Source organism: Convolutriloba macropyga, chromosome 5 (genome assembly GCF_964194025.1).
Source record: "Convolutriloba macropyga chromosome 5, txConMacr16.3, whole genome shotgun sequence".
In the NCBI taxonomy this organism is placed as follows: Eukaryota; Metazoa; Xenacoelomorpha; order Acoela; family Convolutidae; genus Convolutriloba; species Convolutriloba macropyga.
This window is the reverse complement of record NC_134472.1, coordinates 32,329,864-32,350,157: the sequence shown is the minus strand read 5'-3', so window position 1 is coordinate 32,350,157 and position 20,294 is coordinate 32,329,864. Positions and strand designations below refer to the sequence as shown.

At 33.5% G+C, this 20,294-nt stretch overlaps 2 protein-coding genes across 2 annotated transcripts in view; both read left to right on the top strand.

Moving 5' to 3' along the window:
* Positions 1 to 5,540: 5,540 nt before the first annotated feature.
* LOC142339331 (deoxyribodipyrimidine photo-lyase-like) lies at positions 5,541 to 7,305 on the top strand. Its single transcript, XM_075389306.1, has one exon. The coding sequence runs from the start codon at positions 5,583 to 5,585 to the stop codon at positions 7,164 to 7,166; it is 1,584 nt and encodes a 527-aa protein (XP_075245421.1). The 5' UTR covers positions 5,541 to 5,582; the 3' UTR covers positions 7,167 to 7,305.
* An 820-nt stretch (positions 7,306 to 8,125) lies between these two features.
* The window catches only part of LOC142339332 (uncharacterized), a 28,899-nt gene continuing 16,730 nt past the window's right edge, over positions 8,126 to 20,294 (top strand). Inside the window, exons 1-2 of the mRNA XM_075389307.1 lie at positions 8,126 to 8,706; positions 19,109 to 19,385. Of these exons, the coding sequence (XP_075245422.1) occupies positions 8,695 to 8,706; positions 19,109 to 19,385 (289 nt within the window). The 5' untranslated portion in view covers positions 8,126 to 8,694. The remainder of the gene's footprint in view (positions 8,707 to 19,108; positions 19,386 to 20,294) is intronic.

The following is a 20,294-nucleotide window of genomic DNA, read 5'->3' as shown; positions in this document are numbered from 1 at the left end:
GTTCTTTGTTTTTGATGGAGAAAGTGATGCTGATAGTGATGCTAGTGATAATTTTTTTACGACTCGTAGAGCAGTATTGGAGAAGTGAATTTTTTTAATCAATAATTTTTTGAAGTAAAGTTGATGCAGGAAATGCTGATCAATTCAGAGTGTCACGCAATTTGGAGGTTTTTCAACTATGTTTTTAATATCTTTAGGCATTTTCAATTTCTAGATTATTAAATGCTCTCGAATAAAGTGTGAATGATGGTTTATAATTACCTCTAAAGACATAATTTTTGAAGCCCATCTTAGTCAACTTATTTAACCCCACCCCCCTCCCCCCCCGCTTGAGTTTTGCATTTTAAGTCTAATTTTTTCTAAAACTCCCGGTTAATGATCTAAATTTGGTGGCATTATACTGATTTAAGTCACACTGCTAAAAGTGCGTCGAAATTGGTGCATTATCTTTTTATAGCTGCAAAGCTGTCAGCTGAGCGGAGCTATATTGCCGTGCCCTTGTTTTTTCCTGTTTCGTCGTCTGGCCCTCTTTTTCAATATACATTTTGCTCTAGAGCATTCTGTCGCTTCACTTGTTCAGTTACTTTTTCACGCCTGAATTCTTGATTTTCACGTGACCTAAATTGCTGGGATTCAGAATTTATGTCTGTTGCTAAAACGAAGTTGTTTGTAGTATAAGAGAGCAGAACGGACCTGTAGCCTAGTGTGGTTAATGCAGCAGGTTCTTACGCCTGGGCTGGATATTCAAACCTCTGTTGCGTGAAAATTTTGCACTTAAAATTGTTCACAAATTTACGACCCCTTTGAATAAAAGTTGGCTGCAACCCCTTTGAAAAAAGATAACTTTTTTCCATATCTGTTTTTATCTGTATTTTATGGCACGCAAGTCTATTCTTTCGCAGCTATTCCGGAAATCTGCCGGTTATGTTACTTTAGATTTTACCAGTGCTTTTATGGTATACAATAATCTCTAATGACATCATTTGAAGCCCACCTTAGTGAACTTAGTCACAGCCCCCTCCCCCGACTTAAGAATGCGGAAATAGATTCGAGCTTCGTATAGTCGTTCGAGAGCAATTCTTCGGGCTTTAGTCTTTTGTCGATTATGTTAACGGTGTTAGAAAGCAAATGATAGAAATTTTTAACCATATTTGTTGAGTTCTTTGAGTTTTTTCTCATTTATTTGCAAATAAGAGAAATTTGCTGGCCAGTTACGACTTGTCTATTATTTTGCCTATCATTGAATGATACCAATTCACAAATTTTTATATGAATTTTAAATATATGAGAAATTAATCCAAATTTTTCATTTCGTTTTTTGTCTTATTCCTTCATTGCTATTTGTCTTAAGATTGATTCGTTGCTGTTTTGGCTGCAATTAGGTTTTTTCCTTATAAGTTTTGAAATTTTTCTACATTAATTTTATTAACTTTGAATGAGCAAGCAGAAATTAGATGGCAGCTGAATGGAAATTGTAGAAATATTTACAACGGTTTGATTTTTTTTTCAATTCACCAAAAAATATTACCTCGTGGATGCTGTAAAACCACATTAGCAGGAATTATGTCTTTCATTTCGCTCATTCCTCACTTTTTGAATTCTTTAGACGCCAATTTTGCTGTTTTCTTATTTCGGTCATGGTTGCTGTCGTTCTTGATTTATCTGTACTAGATATGATGCCTACTTAATGTGTGTGCACATCGTTTTCCGAACCCTCAATTATGAAGTAAATATTATGACCCCTCATTTCCGACCCCGGCGCAACAATGAAGTTTAGTTTCGGTTTTGTTGATCCAGGCTCGAAAAATGTTTTTCAAGCGTTTTGTTTTCATAATCAGTCATTGTTTCTAATATTTCTCCAATTGGGCTGGAAATGTCATTTTTGCGGTCTGTCGGTAATTTAAACAGATATTTATTAAAAAATATTTAGTTAGTTTTAGATTTAGTAGGCTCTTCGTTTGAAAAAAAGTATTCCACAATTTTTGTTACATTAATTGCGTTTTAATTTGTAATAAATATTGAAATTTATTTTTTTAAACATTTTCCAATTTTTTGAGGTTCTTTTTTGCTGTCTTATCTGATCATCACGTTTATTGAACATCAATGACATATGATATATCAAATTAATGTTCTTTAAATAAGGCGCAACTGATTATAATCTTTATTTTAAGTGAATAGAATTTGATCTTATAGGCTTCTACACCGTTTCCTTGCAAAATGGAGATTAATTGTTGATTTTAGCCTGTATTGATTCTTTCTGTAGTCCTACGACATTCTGGATGATGACAGGTCTCAATGGTTTTGTACGAATGTGCAAGTGGAGCCATTGAATAATTTCTGTCAATAAGTAATAAGTAATTGCTTTCATGATTTCGAAATTAATTGTTTTAAAAACTGTATACGTAGTTTCTAACTTTGCCCTTTTTGTTTTCTGACTACTTTTAAATTATTCCCAATAATGACAGGTCCTATATCTCTTCTGGTTAAATGATCGTCATTTGATTTAGTTAAATCTTCATCTTATTCTTTTTTGAATTTTTCGTTTAAATAAGACAAAATAGATATTGAATTTTGGTCGTAGTAATGCTTGATGATTTTTGATTTTGTTGTTTGTCTTGTCACTTACTCTCCTTAATGGCAGTTATCCTCGGCCCTCTAATAAGTGATTGTTTCGTTGACAACAATTTGAGGTCGACAAATGGGGAAACTGTACAACAAGGTAGCCTTTCTTTCTCGGAATTTTTCATGATCCCTGTTTTTTCAGCGCAAATAGATGATCCCAATCATCAACGCAGATAGATGATTTTGAAGGTTGTCTAAAATTATGATATGAACACATAGGTGAAAACATTAATTTGAAAATTGAGCCCAATCTCCTCAAAATGAAGACTGTGTTGAGTCTTATTATCTGCTTTTATAATTTGACTTCATGGGAAACAATAGTCGTGTTGTCGGCTAGTTGCGTGCCGATTAATCAAGTTAGTTTGATAACGAGAAACCTTTCGAGAGACAAAAAATATCAAATTTTTACCCAATGTATTTAGTTCTTCTGTCTTATAATTTTAAGGTAAATTTTTTAAACTAAGGATTAGTGAATTTAATGTAGCTATTTATCTGAGGTAGGTTACGTGCCAGAATTTGTCAGTAAAAACGAGTTTATGTTGTTTTATTTTCTCTAGGTACTGTTTTCTGGAAATTTCTTTTTTTTTGCCTCTCAAACATCTTGAATTACAACCAAAATCTTACAGCAGTTGTAAGTTCAAAAGATTGTTACGGCAAAGAAATGTTAAAATAATTGCAAAACAAATAGTCTGCATTAATCTTTGTTAAGCGTTTTAAACGTCAGAGTGAAGAACAACAATTCATTATTTACTTGGCTATCATTTGCTTTCGCCGTCCAACAGATGTGGATCAAATGAATTTTTGAGTAGGTTTTTCTGGAAACAAGATCATGGACGAGTAGTGGAATTGAGCTGGGAAAGCAGTTTTCATGTTAGGTTAACTCGGTGCTCCTAGAAATTTTTGGAAATGTAAATTGGAATTATTATAGAAAAATACACAATGAATTTATTTGCACCACTAATTGCAAGCCTATTTCAATCTTCTTTCTTTGCAATCTTTTTTAATGGTTTCCACAAGCAAAAATACAATTAGTGGCTATTTTTATGTTTCATTAGTAGCATGAAATAGGCAGCTACTCTTTTGATGGTTGAAAGTTATAGTTACAGATGAAAAAAATTCAAATGATTTTTTTGTTTGCTTTGACTTTCGGCTCGTCGATGGATAAATATTGACGCTAATTCACGATAATCAGCTGATAATTCTTGTTATCGGGTGTTAGTAACTAGCTTAGCAAAAGCAGCGATGCAAAGTTTATAGTGTATAGATGCCACCAATTTTGAACGTATGCAGCGTCATATAACTCACTATTTGTTAGGTCAGGTATTTTCAAAAATCACGCTAATTCTTGGTGAGACCTTTTAACCAAAAGGACTGACATCCTATCTATCGTGTTGATAGGGTGTAATGTGCAGTATGTTATGACTTAATGTTGATTTTTGAAACATACCTTTCACGTGTGCGCCTAATGCATAGCTTTGTCTGTATACTATGCATTTGTCATATTTGTTTTAATAATAATCTTGTTTTCATTTTAAAACAGAAAAATGGAGACATCAAATGACACTTCATAGAATTGTCATGTCTACTCTTTTTTCTTACTAGAACGTGTTTTAGATGTATTTTTAATGAACAATTTGAAACAATCTGAATTTTTCAGAGGTAGAAGGAGCATTGAAAATGATGTTTTTCAAAACAAGCACATGCACAAGGCAGAAGAGTTTTCTATTTTGGGAAATAAACATTTCCTATAACAAACAAGTGTGCTTTATTTTTGTTCCTGGCAGCGCAGCTTTCGAAAATTTCAGATGTCATATTTTTGGTTGAGTTTTTAATTTCACAGGAAAATAAACAATTGTACCAATTGATGACACCAAGTAAATTCAAAGGTGCACTGTTTAAACATTAAGAAACTGTCGAAGATTTGTGGAAAATATTTCAGCCGCAATAAGCAAATTATAAACTATGTATTAGTTTGTGGCAGTGCGCAAAAAATTGAACTGAGATAAAAAAAAGTTTGTCGGTATTGAAATGAATTGAGAGTTCTTTTTACAATAAGGTTTGAAAATTTCAATTAATTTTTCTGATGCAAATTAGAACTGGAATTTTCAATCCTTATTCGGATCCTAAAATTTATTTCGGACATTGCTCTCGATTGAGAACAAAAAACTAAGTAATTTTTAACGATGCAGAACATCCTAATTATGCTAATAAATTTACAGTTAAGACAGACATCAAGGCAGCCCTAATTTACGAAAACTAACTGAAAAAAATTTTTCTCATTATCTTCAGTTCTGGTCTGTTTAATCTGTTTCGTGAAAAAATAGCTGATTTGTCTGTCACATCCTGACGTGTGCCGAACACAAATAGACGAAGTCTCAATTGAGACACATCTTATGAAAACTCATTGATATATCAACTAATTACGGTTTCCCGAATAAAAAATAACGGAAATTATGATTACTGTGGTAACTTTGATCATTTTCTGAAAACAAACAAATAAACGAGTGTTGCTTATCACAAGACAATTACCTATCAAATGTAACGTAGACGAGGAGTGAATGAAAGTAGATATTTTTCTCGAAATAAGGAGCCAAAAATAAATTCAATCGCGTTTACTGCAATAAAGCGCATTCTCTACAGAGTTAAGAATATGCCCCCTCTGAAATATTGTAAACAGTTGCTGCTTAAGCAATAAGATGTTGCTACGATAGTTTTTCAAATTAGGTCGAGGAAACCATGCTACTCTGTGAATTTGAATTTACTTTTTTTTTCGCTTGACTGCTTTCCTTTTGAAAGCAAAGAACAATTCAATTATTTTCAACTCAAATAAACCATTTGAGACTGCACTGCGTCACCTAAGCATTGTTTTTTTTGGATTTATTACTAATCATTTTTATTCATTTTTAATAGTAACAATTAAGGCATACTTTTCGGTAAAGCTGATATGGTTTCCAGGTGCAATGCAGCAAAGTCTTAAAAAGGCTATTTTTAGCTCAGTCAGTGAATACACTTCATTCAACACAAAAAGGTGTCGCCTTCTGGCAGGTAAAGGCCAAAATGACATCTCAGGGTCCAAAGGCGTGGCTTACTACTTACACAGAGACCAGAGAATCGAAGATAACTGGGCTGCAATTTTTGCACAAAACTGGGCTATCGAGAACAATCTACCTCTATACGTTTTGGCAGGACTAAACTCAAAACATCCCGAAAGCCCTGAAGCTACCCGGCGAGCTATTGATTTTTCACTCGGAGGTCTGAAAGAAGTGGAAGTTGATTGCAAGCGGTTAGGAATTCAATTCTATCTTCTGACGGAAACCCAAACACCTATGTACCAGCGTATTACTAAATTTATGAGTGACTTCAATATACAAGGCATTGTTTGCGATTTTAGTCCGTTGAAACCACACAAAACTCAGATCGATCTTTTGAAAAATGAAATTGCAAAGATGGATAATTGTTGTCTTTACCAAGTTGATGCTCACAATATAATTCCAGTTTGGGAACTGTCGCCCAAGCAAGAACCTAGAGCGTACGAGACTCGTTTAAAAGTGGAAGCAAAGTTCTCAGAGTACTTCACTGAATTTCCCAAAATGAAAGAGCACCCGGTGCCAGGTCAGGTCAAGTTTGAAGATACTGATTGGGAGAAAGCCAGAGTTTCCGTACCTGTGGATGAAACCGTGGCAAATGTGACCTGGGCTGAGCCTGGGTTCTCTAAAGGCCAGGAAAGGTTGAAAAAGTTTATCAGTGAAGTGCTGGAAATTTACGGAGAGCAGAGAAACGATCCAACTGTTGATGCAGTTTCGAATTTATCCCCATGGCTTCATTATGGCCAGCTAAGTGCTCACAGAGCAACTATTGAGGCTAAAAAGTATGAAGCAAAACATACAGACTCGGTTAAAAAGTTTATAGATGAAATAGTAACGTGGAAGGAAATGTCGGATAATTTATGCTTTTACAATCCAAATTATGACAACCTAAAGGGTGCGCCCGAATGGGCACAGGAAACACTTGATAAGCACCGAAATGACCAAAGAGAGTACGTGTATACGAAACAGCAATTCGAGGATGCAGAAACACATGACCATTTATGGAATGCTGCTCAAATCCAGCTCAAAGTTGATGGCAAAATGCATGGATTCATGCGCATGTACTGGGCTAAGAAGATTCTAGAATGGAGTAAAAGCCCAGAAGAGGCCCTTGAAATTGCTCTGTATCTGAATGATCATTACAGTTTGGACGGAGCCGATGCCAATGGCTTTGCAGGGGTCATGTGGTCCATAGCTGGAGTGCACGATCCCCCCAAGTGGGGTGAAAGACCAGTTGTAGGTAAAATCCGTTGGATGAGTTTCGAAGGTTGCAAACGGAAATTTGACATTCACAAGTACATTGCCAGATATAATAAAGGAGACGAAAGCGAGGCAAAGCCTATTCAGAAAGAGTTGTCGCCGTCTCAGCCTCCTATCAATAAATTTTTCAAACCTTCTTCAAGTCCAAATAAAAGGAAGGGAAACAGAAAGGTACAAGGGAGTTGGGGTGGAAAATGATTGGACCTCTGAGAGGTTGCAATGGACGAAAACAGTTTTTACCTTTTAACCTTTTCATTTTGAAATTTTGCTGCGGGAGATTGGTGTTGATTTGTGATGATTGATCTGGTTTCTAGAGAATTCATTATACTTTCAGGTACATATTTTCCATTCAGAGGTTTGTTTATAGCTTCAGTTCGTTCCTCTTCTTTGCCCTTATTGAGAAGTTTGAAAATATAAGTTAAATTGAATTTTTAATCTCCTCCATAGCTTAACACAGAAACTGAATGATAGCAAAAATGGTATTTTGTGTTAGCAATCTTTTTTTATGGTTGTAATAAATGTTATTACGCTTGTTCAGTACCCAAGTGCACTGCTACTCTCAGTTTTGCCTCTTGTAACTTCAATTTCCTCAGTGGCTGATTTGCATAATGAGAATGGGAAGAAAGCAAGTTGGATGGATCGAGTGTTGATAAGGAGATTTCATTAAACTGATACCCCCAGGGCTTTTTATTCCCTAAATCACTTTACTTTGATTCCATTCAGTGCTTGTTTGTTCACTAAACAATGTGCAATGAACAAGTTCAGTCTCGGGAAACATCCATCTATTTTTGTAAAATTTGAACAGGTGAAGGGTTGAAAGTGGAAGTTAGGATTTCCCATTTATACAGTTTTTTTAAGGGCCTAATTTTCATTCCCAATCAAACCCGTTAACTTTGCATGCCGGTCAATATCAACATGACAAACCTCAAATGGGAATATATCCGGGTCTGCTATTGATAATTTTGTACGGAAGCGCTGAATCCTGTTTTGGTAGCTAAATAAGGTTTTAGGGTTAATTAATGAATAACTAAATTCAATATTTTCTGTATCAATCTAGGAAAGATATATATTTCCTGTGCTGACTGTTTCATCTATAAGCATTTTTCTGTACTTATTTACTGTGCTAATTGCTTTTTGTAATGTTTCGCATATTTCAGAGTGCAATGATTGAATATATCCTGCCTAACTTTTCCATAAGAATTCTCGCTTTTTAACGCAATTTTGTCTTCTTTCTATCTGCAATTATATCTTCAGAGCTGAGTTCAATGACGTTTTGATTGTTTTTATTGTTATTTATTTATTAATACAGACCTCGTCAATTTTCAATTGGTAACAAAACATAAGTTTTGATTATCAAATTGATGTTTTCTAAATTCTGGACTTTAGCGTAATATAGCCCTTTGTTTACTGTAACTTATTGCCTTTGAGAGCTTTTATTCGTATATTTGGTGTCCTTCAGAATACAGCTGCTTTATAAAACGTGCAATATTCAATAGCCAAATATATTACTGTAGCCATGTTAGTTATTTGACTTTCTTTCATTGCTTATTATTCTCAAACTACCAACAATTGCATTTGCGAACAATTCAACCAAGCTACTCTTTCAGCTCTTCTCTCCAGGCCTGACGTGGTATATGTATTGTGTTATTGCGACAGTGAAGATTACTTGAAGCTTCACCACTACTAATAAAGTTTACACCAATTGAGTCACCACTAAGCGCCAGAAATGAAGAGTTTCGTAAGTATTGTTTATGATTATTGTGCTGTTAATTTTTGTTAAAAAACGTAGCTGAACTTGGGAACATTTTTTATTTGAAGCATGGGGCACTCCAAATCCTCTTGTCAATCCCAGTTTTTCTTAAAATGGAAAAAATTGTAGAAGAGGCTGAATTATGTGACTTGAAGTTTCCTTGAAGATATTTGTAAAAAAAAATTCATGAGAGAGGCCGGAGTAATTGAAACTGCAGGTATCTTAATAAAAAATTTCTCAAAAATTTATTCAAGCAAACTAGCTGGATAAGATGCGTGCTCTAACACAGATATTATATCAATGAAGGGTATATGATTAGCTTGAATAGCTTTTGAATTTTTGAGTTTGCCGTCAAAAATGTGTAAACCCCTTTTTAGCTAGTTTTTACCGTACAATTTTGTGAATTTTTGAAGATGAAGTACTTTTTAGTCATGCTAGCTATTGGGTATTGATGGGAGGGATCGTTTCCGTTTGTTACCCCCGCCCCCCAGCCTAGTGTGCGCATATTCTTACCCCCCAGACGCACGCGCCATATTTGTACATAATGATTTACTATGTAATAGCACGTGCTCTATAACTGGGGGCGCATAACGTACTTGGGGGGGGGGCACAAACGGAAACGATTCGATGGGAGATAGGAGACGCACGTTCAAAATGAGTTTTCAAGGTCACAATTTTCCCACCTTTTGAGCGCCAACTTGCTAAAAGTCTCGAAGTCAGGACCCGACATTCTAAAAATTATTCATCCTTGCTGAAAATTTTGGACGATGTACTGGTTTGTGAATTAAACAAAATCTGAACGTAATTCAAATTTCATCCACCGATAAGTTTATGTTTTGAATGAGCCTGACTGGTTTTTGTTATTAAATATGTTTTCATGTCTAGTTGATGCAGAAAAGTTGAAAAGAGTTATGCATTACAGAGCTCGCTTTTCTTTACAAAATTGAGTTCCAAAAGTTTGACATTTGAAAAACTTGTATAGAATGCAAACAGCTGGTTAATAAGTTTTCTTGAAATTTCTTCAAGATTCTCAGTGTCACAAGAGGTGCTAAAAGAAGATGGAATTCTTTGAGCGAACGGAAGCCAAAAAAATATTCAGTTTTCTATGTTTGCTTCCAAATTATGTTTCTTTTCGGAAACACCGTTTTCATAAGATTTGTTTCATTTTAAAGTGACTGCTGCCGCATTTTAGAAATGTTAACCTAAACCCAATGCTTGAATTATCTAAGGTATTTTCTAACTACATTTTCAAAATGGTTGCCGGAAAATTTTTTGTACATCTTGTAAGCGACATTTGTTAAATAAAAGCCAACTTGCTGAAGTATTTAGGCATTCATCGATCGTGGTTTGGTTGCCAACAGTTTTGGCAGTCGATATTGAAAATGAGAGGTTCGGGGAAGCAGTTTTTAAATTATAATTGGTTTTTACATTCATTTTGCTTTTTAATAGCCGCACAGCGATAGCTGGGGCTATTATTGGCCTTCTCTTGGTTTTTTTACGACTCGAAGAGGAGTATTGGTTTTCTCTCGGTTTTTACGACTCGAAGAGGAGTATTGGAGAAGTCCTTTTTTTTAATTCAATTTTATTGGAGTGATTTTTGAAGCGGGAAATGAAACGCGTGAAAAAATTTGGAGTGATTTTGGGGCTGAACAAAAGTTGAGAGCGGAGCGAAAAGAGAGGGGTTTTTGTTCATACCGCTGTTTTTGAGAGAGCGAAAAATTGATGTGTGAAAAAATTTTCTCTAAGCGAGCGAATTTTTTTGTTCACGTGCGGCTTTTAAAAGCAGTTTTTTGCAACTTATGATGATTATGAGGTTTGATTATGATATTGTATTAGTTTTAGGCTTGTTTTGATAGGAATTGAAGGTTTCAAGTAGTTAATTCTGAGTTTAATGCTAATTTGGATGTATTTGATCAGTTTCGCTGATTTTTAGACGAAATTTAATGATTTTTTGCCTGTTTTTTGTATTAATGCTTTAAGTGGGATTTGAATGGAAGCTTTTTACTTATTCAACTAACAATTGACTAAAGTTTTATTAGTCTAAATCATTCATTTCTTCGGAAAATTGACAGAAAAATTGAGAAATTTAAAACCATTTTTCTTATTTTTTTTGCAGTTTCTCTTTTTTTCTTAGTCTTAGACAAGTTTCTTAGTCTACTATGACTTGCCCAATGTTTTACAAGCTTTCCATTGCGCTAATTGGGAAGGAATTTTACTCGGCTTTTTGTTTTCTTGTACTATTAAAAAAAAACTCAAGTTAAAAAAAGCTTAAGTTTTTATAGTTTTTTGTTCAATTTGTTTTTGAATGCCGTTTCTTTTCTTCCCTAATTTTTTTATGGCATTTGTGGAGGTTCAAGGATCACAATAGTTGTCCTAGTTGTGTAGCCAAAAGTATAGTAAATTTGAGTTGAATGTTAATTTGTAGATTTTTGATCAGTTTTGGTGATTTTTAGACGAAATTTATTGATTTTTTGCCTGTTTTCTTTATGTTTTAATGCTTTAAGTGGGATTTGGATAAAAGCTTGTTACTTAAAGAATTTTCAGATACCATTTGACTAAAGTTTTCTTGGTGTAACTCACTTTTTTCTGAGAAAAATTGACAGAAAAATTGAGACATTTTAAAACCATCTTTCTTATTTTTTGAAGGTTTTGTTTTTTTTAATCTGACAAGTTTTTTAGGCTGATATTACTTGCCCAATGTTTTACAAGCTTTCCATTGCGCTAATTGGGAAGGAATTTTACTCGGCTTTTTGTTTCCTTATACTTAAGTTTTTCTAGTTTTTTTGTTCAATTTGTTTTTGAATGCTGTTTCTATTCTTCCTTAATTTTTTTATGGCATTTATGGAGGTTCAGGGTTCACAATAGTTGTTTAGTCATTAGGATGGTCAGTTTTCTCCTTCGAGTCGTTTCCGGAATTCTTCCGGCTATGTTTTTTTTTTTACAGGAAGTAGATTTGTTCACGCGGCATTTTGACCTAAAAGCGAAAGTGAGAAAAGCGGTCTTGGTGAACAGATTTTTGCTAAGCGAGAGAAGTTTTTTGATCATGCGCTGCGTTTAGTGAATGACTTTTTGACTTTGAAAAGTAGTTTTTGACTGAATTGCACATATAGATGACCGTTTTTAGCCGTTTTTTCGTGGCCCAATTTTTTTGCTTTTAACTTGGTTTCTTGTAGAAATAAATTTTATTCGATACTATATTGAAATGTCAACCTCGGAAATTGATACCACAGTGTTTTGCAGAGCCTGAAAATGCGTTTCAAGTTGAAAATTGGCACATAATTCTTGATTTTTTAGTTAATTTTTGGTTTTTATAGTATTAATTTCTTCATTTTTGGATCTTTTAACCGTCTTTTTGTCAAAAATCAGTTAATATGCCAACTTCTCTTTGATAATTCCTATGCTCAACGCCTCTTTCTACCTCGATGTAATTTTGTTTCATAAAATTGTACATATGCTAATACGATTTTGGTAGTTTTTTTTCCGATTTTCGTCAATTTTTCGTTTGTATTTGGGTTGTAATTGCTAGAAATAGTTTTTTTTGTGCAACATGAGGGACTTTAATTTCGTTTCAATAAAAATTCAATCATTTGTTGGCGTTAAGTTTTGGAAAAAACATTTAAAACTTTTTCATATTTAAAACTTCATATTTAAAAACATTTAAAACTTTTATTTTGCAGTCTTAAAAGTTTTTTGACCATTTTTTTGCAGAATGTTTCAATTTTTCGTATTTATGAATTCTGCTTTTTCCTATTTTCTGTTCTCTTCAGGAGAATAGATCTTTGTACTGGACGGCTAGTTATCTTTTCTATGTCTTGAATGCTGAACAATGAAATGTATTCGTTTTTCTTGAGTTTCAACTTTCAAGAATTAAGATTGTCTTTTTGTTACGGTGCTCCTTACATTGTGCCCATATTTGCGCTCAAGTTAGTATGATTCTAGTTTTTTCCTGGCACCTACATTTATTTTCGGTATGTTGATTTTTTCAGTTGTAGAAAATAAATGATTTCAGCTTTTTCTTAGATTTTCGTCATTTCTTTGGTTTGCAATTGATTTCGTTCAACATAAGGCAGTACTGAGAGTTTGATAGCAAGCTTTTTCCAAAATGTCCACTTATGACTAATTACTACAGCTTTCTTCCGTCCTTGGTATTAATTAAAACGATTTTTGCCTTTGAAAATTCTGCGGCTTTTGTCTTTTCTATGATCAATTTTATTTTTGATTTAGTATGAAATCATGTTGTCCAGCTTATGTAAAAGAAGGAACAGGTGTGTGTTGTTTTTTGTCTTAATCGCAGTGATTAGAAGTGTAGTTAAAGGTGTTTTCTGATTCTTAAAATTGAGCTTTCTTTTTTGAAAAGGTTTAACTTAGTTTCTAAAGATTATTATCTGCCGTCTGCTTTCGCGATCTTTTTCAGATTAGAATCATGAATTATTTGAGGGCTGTTGATAACCTTGTCAGCTTTTTCAGACTATCTGTTTTTTACCACCTTAATTGTTTTGGATTGTTTAACTTTACCAAAAGTTTCAATAATATAAAATTTTGCTGCATTTTGTTTCTCTTGTTGACAGTGGTTTAAGTTTCACCAATTTTTAGAGCAGACCTGGGGACGTAGTGAGTTAATGGTTTAATACAAAAGGTAGTGGCTTCCGTTGCAATTACCGTTTTGTTAGTGCAGTTCTGACGCTTCGAGTTGCTTCCGGAATTCTTCCGGCTATGTTTTTTATTTCGTCGTCATGATTTTTGTTACGACCATATGACGTCACAGCCACTTTTTGTTCATTCGTTCATGCAATTTCAACTGAATTGCATGTGTGACGTCATTTTTCGCTCTTAGTGGAGCGAGTTTTTTGTTGTTCATGCGCGTGATTAAATTTTTGGTCACACTTGACTTACCTCACTCTCAAAAATGACTTCCTCACTTTGAAATTGACTTTTATTTACTTTAATTCAAAGAGATAAGGTCAAATGGGTGTGTGTCACTCTAAATGAAGGGTTTTTGAGATCAGCTAATAGAGGCAGCAATAACTTGTACAGATTGTCAATCAAAATATAACAGATCAGCCTTCAATGAAAAAACGAATTTTTTTGGTCTGTTTTTTTAGACTGCCGATCTACGAATCTATTGCGGCTATTTTCTGGCAATCTGCCAGCTATGTTTTTTTTACTATAGCTCTGGTAGTGGTAGTGGAAGTAGCTAGTAACCTTAAATGATGGAACACTTACACAATTGTAAGATGCCATCATAGTACGCTGGAAACGTATAATTGTTACTCAATGAACGTTCCACTCAGAGACGGAATTTTGTTTAATCTGTTTTGGTTGTCCATCTTAAGTAAAAAGAAATCCGTTAGAAATCTAGATCTGGTTTGTTAGTGTTATTAATAGCTGTTCATTAATAGCATTTTTTCGGTGACCTTCACCACTCAAAAGCTAAATTTATGTGCGTGGAGTCATTTGTTACTGCTTTTTGATTAAGTTTTGGGGTCAGCTGTTTGATAGGTTTTTGGAGGGTTTATCACGTACCTCACTTAATAAAAATGAGTTCTGCACTCGCTTGTGTAATGTAAATTTAGAATTTATACTATAATTGCAGTTCCTTAGAGACCACCCAAGATAGATAACTATAAAGCTATATTACTTGAAAGACATCAGTGTTTACAAAATGATGTGAAATAAAGATCTCATTCTCAATGCAGTTTTTTGTCTTTGGTTTTGGTGATTTGCGGATAAAATGTTTTTGATTTTACTCAATTAATTCAAAAAATGTCAAGTCAACGACCAAATGAACTCTTCATAGCATTTAATTTTTGTTCTCAAATTGTTATTGTTCCGACCCACTTGTGGGGGGGAGGAACTATATACTCAAATGGGTTTTTTGTTCAGTCAATTTTGGCCGATCGATATATTCATCTCAGAGAAATGTGAGTGGTATCATTAAAAAGCTGGTCCAGCGTAGAATTCAAAATTAAGATTTTTTTGATTTTTGTTTTTTTCGAGGAGTTATCGAGGATTGAAGTTTTGTGTGAACATGGGATATTTGTTCACTTTTAGTGTGATCTTTCTTCAAATTAAGATATTTTTCTATAAAATATTTCAAACTTAAATTTCATGCCGAAAAATGGACCAATTTCGTGTTCCTAATAGACTAAAGGCAATAAAAAAAACTAGTTCTGGTCTCATAGGGAGCTTCAATATCAAAAAAATTCGAAATCTATTTGAGAGCTCTTTTTTTATAAAACTTTTCTACTTTTTTGCTTTTTTAAGTCACCTGGAGACAAGTCACTTTTCATATCGGGGTTCCGTTAATTACAAACCTCCTTTACAGTCAACTGAAGCCCGATGAACAAAAAAAATCCTTTTCAAGTAATTGCTCATGTTTTTTTTAAATTCGACTCTGAGTTTTCGTAATTTTAAATGAAATTTTGAATTTTTTTTGAGGTCTTGCTAATTTTTTGGAGTCTAATGGCATGGACTCATTGCCTAATAGTGCAATATGTTACGTGATGAGATTTAAGTGAACATATCTAGTGCTTTGAGTGGACACCTAATGGCTGTTAAGACTTTAAAAATAATTTTTTGAAATTTTTTTCGAACACTAACCAATCATAAACTTATTAATCGTGAACTGTAAGTCAGTCTCTGTGATGACAGCACCATATTCCGTACTACTGTAGCCAAATTTTGTCTGGCGGTTTTATCTTCTAACTTTTAGTAATATGACTTTAATGACACAAGATTTCAAAAAGTTTTAAAAATTTTTTCGGATATTTCCGTATTATTGGTTACTTTTGAAATCTTATCACATTATCCTATTGACAGCTCCTATTGGCTTCAATGAAGACGTTCAGTGGATAACAGTTAAATTTTTCAGTGATAAGCTTGGTTTCAAATGGCTTCGACATTTTCTTCTCGCACTTCTCTACTGAATTTTTGGTTTGTGCCTGATTTTGTTGTTGTTTTCATAGTCAAAAGACTTGTTGTGATGTCTTATTGATCACCAATGCATGACAAACGTCCCCGTACTCCTATTGAAGCATATTTGGGCGTATTTATTGACCGTTGAAATTAATTGAATTTAATGGCTGTTAAGAATTAAAAAAAAAAATTCGAAAAATTAGTTTGAACATTAACTAATCTAAAAATTTTCGTGTACTGTTATTCAGTCTCAGTATCGACAGAATCCACTTGCTTTCTATTGAAACTAAAATAAATTTTGTTGGCGGTTTTATCTTCTAACTATTGATTATTTGACTTCAATAACACATGAATTCAAAATTTAAAAAAAATGCATGTTTTCGTATCGTTGGTTACTTTTGAACTCTTATCACCTTATCCAAATATTATACACATTATTCAAATTTTATTCTAATCACATTGGCTTGGAAAAGACATTCAGTGGATCACAGATAAACTTTTCAGAGAAAAGGTAATGGTTTAAATGGCTTCGAAATTTTCTTTTCGCACTTTTCTACTGACTTTTGGTTTGCGCATGTTTTTGTTTTTGTTGTTTTTCTAGTCTTAAGACTTTTTTGTGATCTCCTTTTGATTATCTATGCATGGCAAACAATTTTTTCCTGCCATTGTGTTATTTCTGAGCATAGTTATTGACCTGCGTTAAACGCTTTTGATTTTAATGCCTGTTAAGACTTTTAAAAAAGTTTTTCGAAAATTTTTTTGAACATTAACTGATCCTAAACTTTTTTCGTGGACTCTTATTGAGTCTCAGTACTTACAGGATCCCTTTTTGTTTCTAATGCAGCCAAAAATGATCTGATTAGCGGTTTTTTCTTCTAACTATTAGTTTTAAAACTTCAATGCCACTAGTTTTCAAATTTTTTAAAAAAATTTTCGGGTATTTTCTTTTCTGGATCCTTTTGAAATCTAATCACATTATCCTAATACTAATAGTTTTCACAGAAGAACTTATGATTTAAATTCCTTCGACACTTTCTTTTGGCACTTTTCTACTCAGTTTTTAGTTGATGCCTGACTTTGTTGTTCTTTTCATCTTCAATAACTTGTTGTAAGGTCTTATTGACCAATTATCATTGGCCAATAAATTTGTTGTCCCATGGAGGCATAATTTAGCGTATTTAGTGGATTCCGTTGAAAGCTAATGAAATTAATGGCGTTGATACTACCAGTTTTCTCAAAAGTTTCGTGGTTCTAATGTATTTGTTCCTATTTGATTTTTTTGAAACTACATTGATAAGAAAGAGGAATTCCATTGATGTTAAAACATTAATTGAGCATAGAAAAGTTTTGGTGAAAAGTTCATTTTTAATGCCTTCGACACTTTTCTCGCTCAATTTTTTTTTTGAAATTGCTGTTTTTGCCTGTTGTTGTTCGTTAGGTAGCCGTAAATTGCCGACAAGTCTCTTAGGCTTCTAATTGAGGATTGAATTAATTATGTTAACCGAATCTGTTAGTCAGTTTATAGCCTTTAGTCTTAAAATTTATGATATACATTTTCAAACATTTTTCAAACTTTTTAGTTTTTGTTGTTCTTTTCGTCAAATTGTAACTTATTTTCATCAATGAGAGATCACAACCAATTTCTTTTATTCCAAAAAACAACATATCTACTGATATTTTTTTCACCCATGCTTTGTTAGACAATATGCGTTTTCCTAAACGTTTTTTGAGTGGTCATTTTTTGCGCTTCTTTTTCTCTTCTTTCAGAACAATCGCGTAGTGACAGATCCTAATGGTCTACAAATATGGCCCAAATAAACTTATCTAATCTCTCAGTATAATTCCTGCAGGTGAATAAGAATAGTAGAAATAAGAACTAAATTAAAAATACATAATATTCAGATAATAGCTAATGATTTTAATGGTAGCAATAATTTATGTTTTCGCAAATCGTTTCTAATTTTTTTTAGGTTTTTCTTTAGTTCGTATCTAAAGCTTAAACTACCCAAAGACAAAGCATGTTGCTTTCGTAGTAACTTTTTGGTAATTTATCATGGATTATTTAGTTAAAAGCTAATGATTTTTAAGACTTTTGAAAGTTCTTGGTTTAAAAAATGTTGATTAATTCTTGAATTTCGCCTCATTGATCGTAACATAATCTCCTTAACAAAACTTTCCGTCCGCTGTATAGTTGGGACAATTAAATTTGAGTAGTTATGTTTTTACCTGACTGCATTTTGACGTTGTTACTCTTTGATTTACATTTAGATATTCAGTTTTTGCCGTGAAGTTTTTGTTTTTGCTATTTTTTTTTGTTTTTTTTTGTCTCGTAGTCTCTGTAAGGTCAGATCTCATTGGCGCTGTAATAAGGCATGGCATTATGTAATTCAATTAGTAGATAGGTTCTGTAACGATTGTTTTAAACGCAAACATCTATTTTTGTTATTTCTTCATTTGGTTGACAATTAAGTCAAAAATGTAGATGAGCTCGGGTCGGAACATCATGTGTGAACGCACATTAACGAGCCGCCTTGTTTACTTTAAATTTCACTGTTCTTTTTGGGACACCTGAAACGAGACATTAGTAGATTCCTTGGACATACTTAGGAAATGGATCTGGTTAAAATTTATGGGAACAATAGTCTAATTGAATTGTTTTGTGGGATGATTAGATCAAATAGTGTATAAAGATTGGCTCAACTTATTCGTAAAAGTTTTTGTTGCGTTTGACATCCATTTCAGAACATTGGTTAACATCAGCCATAATTAGATGTCTTTTTTGGTTTTATCGGACTGCCTATATGTAATTTACTATGTTGCTTTCCAAAAGAACGCCGGCAAAAGTTCAGTTTTCTTATTGTTCAAAAATTTTTCGACGGTGCGAAAATTAGCATAATCCTTTATCTCAACTTTTCATTTGCTGCTCAACTCTTAGAAATTCACCTGTGTAAAAATCACGTTTAGTAATATCTCAAATGCCTTTGAATGCCTGACGTCTAAGAGAAGTAAGGGCTTCAAATATTCAGTGCGTCAGTCAATAAATAAAAAAAAAACAACTGGAGTGGAAGCTCATTTGAGCTCCTTTGATAAACTTTGTGGCATCGAAATTATCAATCCTCGACGCCAAATGAAGAAAAAGTGGAGGATTTATGTTAGCTACTAATCCGAAGCTACGAGAAGTATATTTTTAAACGGGCGTAATTACTTTAAAGTTTCTCCCAGGCAATGAGACTTAAGAAATCTACTCTACTTTGAGTTGATTCTTTTACGCTGTCAATTGCAGCTCGTTGCCGTAAAATTCCAAATAAATGACACCGAACTGTTACCTCTTTGTTATTAACATATTTTGTACATAAAACAGTTTCAGAAGTTCTAGTTTCTATAAACAACAAACGGAAATTCTGATTTGGATTGCTGTATTTTCTTGCAATGATACCCATTAAGGTTCTTAATGAATTATATTTTTATATTTCAGCTGAAGTCGTTTAAAGGAAAAGGTGATCAAGCAGAGCTAGTTGGTATTATTTCTGGGGTTGAAAACTGTGGGAAAAAATCAGTTGAAGCGTGGCTTTCAAAGTCCAAGCTGCTCTCAGAACTTGACAACACTGTTAACTTTGAGGTCATTCAACACGACACGGAATTTGACTCTGACAAATACTCACTGTTGATATTTGTGGTGGATTTGGAGAAACCTGAGAGCAATATTCTGTGCAATCAGTGGTTTCACAAAGTCAGAGCCAAGCTTAGTCCAGGTACAGTGTTAATTGTCAATTTTGACCCGTAAAATTTTTTATATCCCCGGTTGTAAGAGTTTGAGTAAGTGTACTAAAATTTAGCGTTTGTAAGCATAGTTTTTTTTCGGAAATTAAGCACACAGGTGTGACATGGCTGAACAAAGAGATTCATGGCTGAATAAAAAATTATGGCTGAACAAAAAGAATTCAAGTCAATAAAATTTATCAAGTGAAAGGCTAACTTTGCCAGACACCAAACATGAAATTCTGAATTCAAATTCTAGCATATTCAAATCATTGTTCAAAAAGTAATATACCGAGTAACATTGCTTTAGAAGTATCTAGCTTGGGCGAGATCTATTAAATTTCAATTAAATTTTTAATTCTCATTTTGAATTTAGTATGTGGGTACACAGTGAGTTTAACTGAGTGAGTTCAGACATGAAAGCTCAACTAATTGATCACCTAAATGACCTAAAAATACCTAATAAATGCAGTAACAATTGACTTCACGCAGACAAATTGAGCTGCTGAGTGGTAGATTTCACATTTGAAGTCGCCCTTGGAAATCTGGGCGCGTACTGAGATGGTCGTAACATGAATCAAAGAAGACGATGAATTAGAAAACTAAAAAAGGCAGGACAGGTTCTGAATTGCAACAAGGAAATTAGTGACTTGACAAGTAAAATTGTAACAATAACGAATATTTTTGACGGTGAGCTAAACGTTTGAGACTAAATCTGCTAAATTAATAAGAAAAAGGAGGAAAAACTTATAGAGAGAACTTCATTTTTCGCCCAAAACTAAATGTGTTATAATTGCGAAAGGCAATCACAAATTTATTGCTATTTGATAGATGAAATCTGAAACTATTGAACTGATTCACATATGCTTTCCTGGAAAGGAGATGGTATCTGGCATTAAGTT

Excerpts from the sequence above, each read along its gene's own strand:
- LOC142339331 (XM_075389306.1), top strand. The coding sequence starts at position 5,583 with ATGCAGCAAAGTCTTAAAAAGGCTATTTTTAGCTCAGTCAGTGAATAC.